This window comes from Cyprinodon variegatus, unplaced genomic scaffold, assembly GCF_000732505.1.
Source record: "Cyprinodon variegatus isolate N-32 unplaced genomic scaffold, C_variegatus-1.0 Scaffold368, whole genome shotgun sequence".
In the NCBI taxonomy this organism is placed as follows: domain Eukaryota; kingdom Metazoa; phylum Chordata; class Actinopteri; order Cyprinodontiformes; family Cyprinodontidae; genus Cyprinodon; species Cyprinodon variegatus.
Window position 1 is genome coordinate 517,287 of NW_015150821.1, and position 7,355 is coordinate 524,641.

At 38.8% G+C, this 7,355-nt stretch overlaps 1 protein-coding gene across 2 annotated transcripts; it reads right to left on the reverse strand.

Moving 5' to 3' along the window:
* Window positions 1-901: 901 nt before the first annotated feature.
* On the reverse strand, window positions 902-6,369 carry LOC107092125 (protocadherin-8-like). Of its 2 annotated transcripts, none has more exons than XM_015386429.1 (4): window positions 3,985-6,369; window positions 3,798-3,868; window positions 3,448-3,581; window positions 902-1,276 (listed from the first exon to the last, which is right to left on the reverse strand). In XM_015386429.1, exons 1-4 carry the CDS (start codon window positions 6,343-6,345, stop codon window positions 945-947), a joined length of 2,898 nt encoding a protein of 965 aa, XP_015241915.1. In that variant the 5' UTR covers window positions 6,346-6,369; the 3' UTR covers window positions 902-944. The 2 variants fall into 2 exon arrangements, 1 of the variants encoding a protein (XP_015241915.1); XR_001481563.1 differs by having other exon boundaries at window positions 1,146-1,276; window positions 3,803-3,868.
* Between the last annotated feature and the right edge of the window lie 986 nt (window positions 6,370-7,355).

The window sequence follows — 7,355 nt, forward strand, 5'->3', positions numbered from 1 at the left end:
TAATGCATTTTCACTTTTTTATTTTCCACAGGAGTACAAGCTGCTATTTTGCTCATTTGCATGCCAAAAAACCCAAATGGAACAACCTTGCACTCTTCAAAGTAAGTCTCCCAGGAAATGGAGGAGAGCATTGGGTTGCACATCTTATCAGAGGTGGCTACATTTTTCCTCATGTTGATCCAAATCTGGGGGAGCTCTGCATATTTACAAGACAAATTCATGCAAGCAAGGCACTCCCTATTAATATCACACCTTGCAAGCTTTATCTTCATTAATTGACAGGATTCTTTGTCAAATATATTTGATTATAATAAACATCATAGTATTCAAGAAAACTGCTTCACTTGCTTTTTTTTTATAAATTCAAATAATTTATTTTACAAAGACAACAGGAAAAACAGAATGACAGAAATCTGTGTATTGAAAATCAAATAATGTAACACGAGGAAATGAAAGAGGTGCACCAATCAATCAAACAAGGAGAGGAAATGGCAAATATCCCCATGAGCCAGATACTGACAAATGTTTTTTCTCTGTTTATTAAATGCTTCAAAATTAAAATATCCTTTTTGTTATACATCCCATAAACCAACATCATGTAAGTTTGGTTTGATTAGGTTTAAAAAGCTTTAATCCATGAATTTGGATGAAACTGATACTCCTTTTTTTCTGTATTTAATGTATATCTATTTTTTATACACAATAAATGAAGTATGTTTTTTTTTTCTCTTTCATGTGTAGTATTTTATAGGAAAAAGGAGAAAAGGTCAAAATTGAAAAAAGGAAGGCCAAATGAGAGCAGGAAAAGCCTGATCAGTGCATATCCAATATCAATCTATCATATGTTAATTTTCTCCATGAACAAATATGTACATCCATTAATTTATACTATAATACAGACTTCTACATCTTTACACAAAAAAAAGATTACCTGTACATTTTTGTTAAAAGATAGTTGCAACTTCGGATTCTGTAGCAACCGTTACAATGTGTGGAATCTCCTTGTGGGCCGTGGCCCGACCTTCAACAACTTCATGCAGTTGTTGGGGAAAGTATGAAGGAAGTGTTCCAGATCTGGAAAATGTTTGCATGCTGCTTCTTGGTTTTGGTTGGTTTGTGCTGTATCCACAGTCCTTCCTAATGCTGTGAGGATTACTGAAAACAGGCATGGGAGACAGACCTATGGAGTAGGCATTTTCTCTGGGGTTTCTGTAGCCCCTTTGTGGGATCACACAGTAAGCACTTTGGCAGTCCCTAGATAGGCTATTGCCAGCACCTGAAACAAAGTGAGACAAAGCAAATCCAGATTATAACAAGTGCAGATTGTAAGTACAGTAACCAATGCTAACTATTTATAGTAATGTGCTGACTTTTGTGTTTTAAGCTAGTTGTTTTGGCAATTCTTAAAATAACTTTTGTTATTATGTAGGTAAAAGGTTTACCTTTACTGTTATTATATAAAATAAATATCATTATTTCTAACATGTAAGGCTGACATGATTGATCAGATTAATCTGTTATTGAAATAGTTATCAATCAATTTTGTTATCGAAATCGAATTGTAAGCAAGACTTATGGTATTTAAACAGTAATTAAGAAATGTAACATTTATAACTATATATATATATATATATATATATACAATCTTTCCATTAAAGCTTAAATTGTTTCTTTATTTACATATTTCTCTATGTGGTATATTTTTACATGTTCTACCATTTGCAATTAATTTGAAATGTGCAGTAAAGGTTTTTTTTTTCTACATTCATGGTGTTTGTTCATTTAGGATACCAACTTACTAAAAATATCTCTTTTTAGACCAAACAAAAAATAATCATTAGAGTAACCGATTATTAAACAATTGATAGGTGCAGCATTATTCAAATATTTAAACGTTTATACATCCATTTTCCATCATGTTTATCCCTGCTGGGGTTGCAAGACAGCTTATCTCCAGCTGTTAATGGGCAAAAGTTAGGGTACAACTTTGACAGTTCGTCAGTCTAGCTGTTCACTGCGCAGACCATTTAAAGTAAAAAAAATATATATATATTTCATTGATTTGTATTTAGTTGATTGCCTATCTTTTTAACGACTACATCACAACATTAGCCTTTAACATTTTTAAATGGGGAAAAGAAACTGTGATAAAGGTGAATTCCAAACCTTAGTGTCTGGTTAAAACATAGAATAAATTCAGGTTAATATCTCAAATCCTAATTTGCTTTCTAGGGATTTTATTTGATAGGCCAATACAACCTTGCGGAAAACTCGGATGGAAAAAGACAATAAAGCATTTCATTCAATTTATTATTTCAAATAAAATATATATCTGAGAAATGTGGCAGGATTTCTATTTCAAATTCAGCACTCCTAAGAAAATGTTTTCATGATGCTATGTTCAGGTTGCATTTTAAGTTACTCTCCATATACAGTGTTTTGCATATTAAAAAAAAGCTGTATTGACCGAGCATAAACCAATGGCTGCAGCAGATGTTATCTGTCCTCCCTCTGGAAAAAATCATGTATATATTAAAGGACAAACAGGACCTGTTTGACCGCAGTTTCCAAAGACTATTTATTGGAAAACAAATCCTGTCAATTTTAATTTCTATTATAAGAGGCTAAGTATGAAATGTGATCAGTTGCATTGGAATAAATGTTGTATGAGGCAGTTTGTTGTTTGTATTTTATTTTGACTTGAACAGTAACGTAAATATTGCTGTGATTACATTCTGTATATTGTTCAAGATGTTTGTTTAAATTGTTAAAATTTAAATAAATATATTTTGGAAAAAAAAAAAAAAAAGCTGTATTCATTCGTAGGTATCAATGTAAAGAGCGGGAAAATAGGCCAATGACTTTTATTTGTATAAGAGAAAAGTATGTTTCATTTATTTCCCTCTTCCCAAATAGCCACAACTCTGTGTTGGCATCAGACAAGACCCCAACACAATTGTTGAATTTTGTTAGGTTGGTAACTCTAAAAAAAAAAAGCATTTTTAATCAATGTGGATAGTTTTACAAGGCCTGTAAAAGGATTTTAAAAAGTTGCCAAAGGCTTAGCTCTCTCTCTCTTTCTCTCTCTCTCTCTATATATATATATATATATATATATATATATAGAGAGAGAGAGAGAGAGAGAGCTAAGCTATATATATAACAATATAGAAACTAAGAACTCTTATCTAAGTTTTTTCAGAATGATAAAGGCAGAATGGACATTCTTTTACAACAACAAAACGACAACTATGAGGTAAAGTAAAATTAAGCAAACAAACCATGTACAGACTAAAATTGAATAGTATTTTATCTTATATAATATTACATAAAATAATAATTTGAAAAAAAAGGCTACAACATTCAAAAAATGTAAAAGTTATACATTTTACATAGTTTTTAATGTTAAAAAAAGTAACCTGGAATATGTAAAATTAAAAAACTTACTTTTTAGTCTGGGTTGGAAGGTGCTGAAGTTCTTTTTGCCTCCATCTCCACTTATGTCAGAGTCACTGTCATTGAAGTCACTGTCCCCTTTGCCACTGTCCTTCACGCTCAGTTGGTCATTGTTGCTGAGGCCACTGCAATAAACAAAATACATAATGAGCCACAAGCACACTGCATTAGCCTTAATTATTGATGTATTTTTATATGCAAAATCTAGGTCTTCGCTGCCCGTCTAACCTCAATCTACAAACATGCCAACATCAATACACTGCATGCATGGATGATAAGTTAAATGTGGTTTCTTGTCAGCTGGGTTTTACCTCTAAAAAGTATATGAGAAAAGAAATTACCTCACTTGCAAGCAGTATCTGTCACCTTGCCACACAGACGTTGGCTGGAAATGCTTGGAGGGCAAGAAGATCTAAGAGAGCAAACAGTGACAGCGCAGAGCTTAGTTTCCATTTCTGGCACATAGATCAAGGCAACAACGTGAAGCTAAAAAGATGAAAAGTGCTGGAAAAACACTAAATGACTCACCTTCAAATCTGAGTCTCTGCTCCTCTCCTCATACAGGCAGGAATCATCCAGAGACAAAGATGTCCTCTCGTGGAAGAACCCCTGCTGGCCTGTGTAAATGTTTGGTTCTGTAGCGCTGAGCATGGAATGGGGCCTGCCGTTGAACAGGCCCTGGCGTGCTTCTCTTTTCCTGCCACGGTTTCTTCTCGCCCCCCGGCTTAGTTTGCACGTGAGAGTGACAGCCACAATTGCAATTATCAAGAATGCACAGCCCCCACTGAGGACAATGATGATGATTACTGAGCTATCGAGTGAGGAGCCTTTCTCTTCACTTGACCGTAGAACAATGACAACCTTGTCTTTAGGGGGTTCTGTATCTGAAACCACAAACCTAATAGTGGCGCTGCAAGAAAGAGGGGCTCTGCCATTGTCACTGGCTGTGATTTTTATTTCCAACACGTCCCCTATTTCAGCTGTCAGCCTTTGTTTCAAAGCAATCTCGCCTGTGTTTTTGTTCATGGTAAACAGATTTGAGTCATCTTGCAGAATCTGGTAGAAGAGCTCACCATTCACCCCCTCATCCGCATCTTCAGCTACAACTTGAAGGGCGAGATAGCCTGGGGGGGCGTTGTAGGGTAGAGTGATATCAGCAGAGTTATTCAGCAGGAGAGGTAAGGTGAAAAATGGATAGTTGTCATTCTGATCCACAACTCTGATCCGGATTGTTGAGGTGCTGGAGAGAGAGGGGGAGCCTCTGTCTTCTGCTTGGATAACCACCTCAATCTGCTGGAGTGTCTCATAATCAAAAGATCTTAATGAGTACAAGGAGCCTGAAAGCGAGTCTACAGAAACATAGGTGGACACTGGGGATCCTCCTGGTATCTCTGAGTCTAAAAGTTTGTAGGAAACTTTGGCATTCTTTCCCATGTCAGGATCTCTAGCAACAACAGTGGTAATATATGAACCAGGAATGTTATTCTCAATAACTGAAACTTCATACACAGACTTACTGAAAAGAGGGGGATTATCATTCTCATCTGTTACACTAATAGTATACTCTCTGACGGTTTTAAAAGGAGGACTTCCCAGATCTTCTGCCACAACAGTCAAATTATATTCTTGGATCTTCTCCCTGTCCAGGGTAGCCGTGGTAACAATCATAAAGGTGTCTCCATAAGCCTGCTGCAGCCTGAAATGCTCGTGCCCAAGCAGGCTGACGCGCACGTACCCGTTGGAGCCCGAGTCTCTGTCCGAGGTGCTGATCAACGCCACGAAGCTCTCCGCGGCCGCAGCCTCTGTGATGTAGGCCACCCTATCGCTGCTCGAGGTCATCGGCTTGATGCTGATCTCCGGAGCGTTGTCGTTTACGTCTACGACCTCGATCATGACCGTGCAGGTGGAAGGAGCAGAGTTCTCACCCCGATCAGATGCTCTTATGCTCAGCTCGTACGATTTCCTCTTCTCGAAGTCAACCTGCGCCTTTAGAGTCACATCTCCGGAGTAAGGGTCGATGTGGAAAGTTTGGGCCGCTTCCGGTGACAGCTCGTCGGGGAATGCATACACTACTTCACCGTTGATGCCCTGGTCCGGATCGAAGGCGTGCACTTTCAGCACTCGGTGCCCCAAAGGGGAGTCCTCGTTCAGCTCAACTTTGAGGGAGCTGTGCTCAAAAGTCGGACTGTTGTCGTTAAAGTCCAAAACTTGGATGTGCACGGTCATAGATCCGGACTTTGAAGGCGATCCTCCGTCAGACGCAGTGACCTGGATGGTATAAGAGTCCTCCACCTCCCTGTCCAGCTCACTCACCAGCACCAGCTCCGCAAACTTTACTCCGTCCTCAAATTCACGGACTTCCACAACAAAGTGGCTAGAGGGGGAAATGTTGTAGCTCTGTATGTAATTCTCACCAACATCCTCATCGAGAGCGATCTGAAGCGGAAATCTGGACTCCAGGGGGACGTTTTCAACTATTTCCAGTCTCGTTTCGTTGAGTGGGAAATAAGGAGAGTAATCGTTAATGTCTTTCACCTCGATCTCCACATGGATGAGCTGAAACTTCTCCCTGGAGTGTGCAACGATGTCGAAGGTGATGAAGCAGCGGGGTGACCTGGGGCAGAGCTGCTCCCGATCGATCACCTGCGCGACGCTCAGGAGTCCATCATTTTCCCGCATGTGGATCACTGAGTTGTTGCTCTCCTGCATAAAGCGAAAAGATGTGTCCGGGTCATCAACCGGATCAATCTTTAAATCTTGAGATAAATTGCCTATCTCCGTCCCGGGTGCATCCTCTTCATAGGTAAAATATCTGGTTGTAGTGCAGTTCACGGTAAACGCAAAAAAAGTTAAGAGAAGCCACACAAATGCGGTTTGGAAAAACGCCATGCTGACAAAATGCTCATCAAACAATGTAAGTGGGACTGAACTCCTATCTGATTCCACCTCAAAGTTTGCAGAGGGACTTTAAGCCCCAGTGTATGCAAATAGCCCGCCCAGCTGACCAATGGCCTTCCAGTGGCACCAAAAGGAAAGGTTTGGCGCTACAACAAATTGCAGCTTATTGTTTAGGTACAAATGGCTCATTAGACAAACAGCTGGAGCTCTCAATCGGGCAGACATCAGATTCCTTACATTAATCTGCACGTGGCAATTAATTATCTAACTAAATTACTTGGGGGGACAGGATAATAAGAACACACGCCTCCGGAGGAGGGGACAGGTCTACCTGTTTTAAGCTTTGAAAGGATTTACTGGGAGAGCAGTCACCCAGTGAGAGAAGTTAACAGACACATGTCAGTGTTATTAGAAGTGGTGCTAAAGTTAACAAGGGCACACAGATGTAGAGAGTTGGAAGATAATGGCTGGTGCTATGCGCAGTAATGGAAAAGCCCTGCAGGCAAAAACATACAGAGATATTCAGAGGTCATAAAATGAATTAAAATGCACGCAGAATTACTACCTCTGGAATAAAAAACTAGTTTGGAAAATTAAACTTAGAATGAGTCTGTGATTATGGAGAACGCACAGTCATCATTTTACCCTTTATGTTGGATTCGTGAAATGTTATTTTAGTTCATATTCATAAATTTCAAAGTCAGGTAATGTGTGTTTCACACTTTTATCTCTATTAAGTGGATGAATCATGTCTTAACTTATCTATATGTTAGTACAATATGAATATGAAGAGTAAAACTGTCAGACTGCAATAATGAAATAAGTAGCAAATATGAAAGAGAGGAGTTTATGAAAGGAAAGTGTAATGTTACATAACATTTAAACGCTAGTGGCAATATCCTTAAACTGGAAGCTCAGCAAATGAAAACAGTTCCGACAGACAGACAGACAGACAGACAGACAGACAGACAGGCAGACAGACAGACAGACAGACAGACAGA

What these genes read in the sequence shown, in the direction of transcription:
- LOC107092125 (XM_015386429.1), bottom strand. Translation starts at nt 6,345, where the DNA reads ATGGCGTTTTTCCAAACCGCATTTGTGTGGCTTCTCTTAACTTTTTTT. An exon ending in AGATACTGCTTGCAAGTGAG is followed by an intron (nt 3,582 to 3,797) that starts GTAATTTCTTTT and finishes TGTTTATTGCAG; the next exon opens with TGGCCTCAGCAACAATGACC. An exon ending in CTTCCAACCCAGACTAAAAA is followed by an intron (nt 1,277 to 3,447) that starts GTAAGTTTTTTA and finishes ACTTTGTTTCAG; the next exon opens with GTGCTGGCAATAGCCTATCT.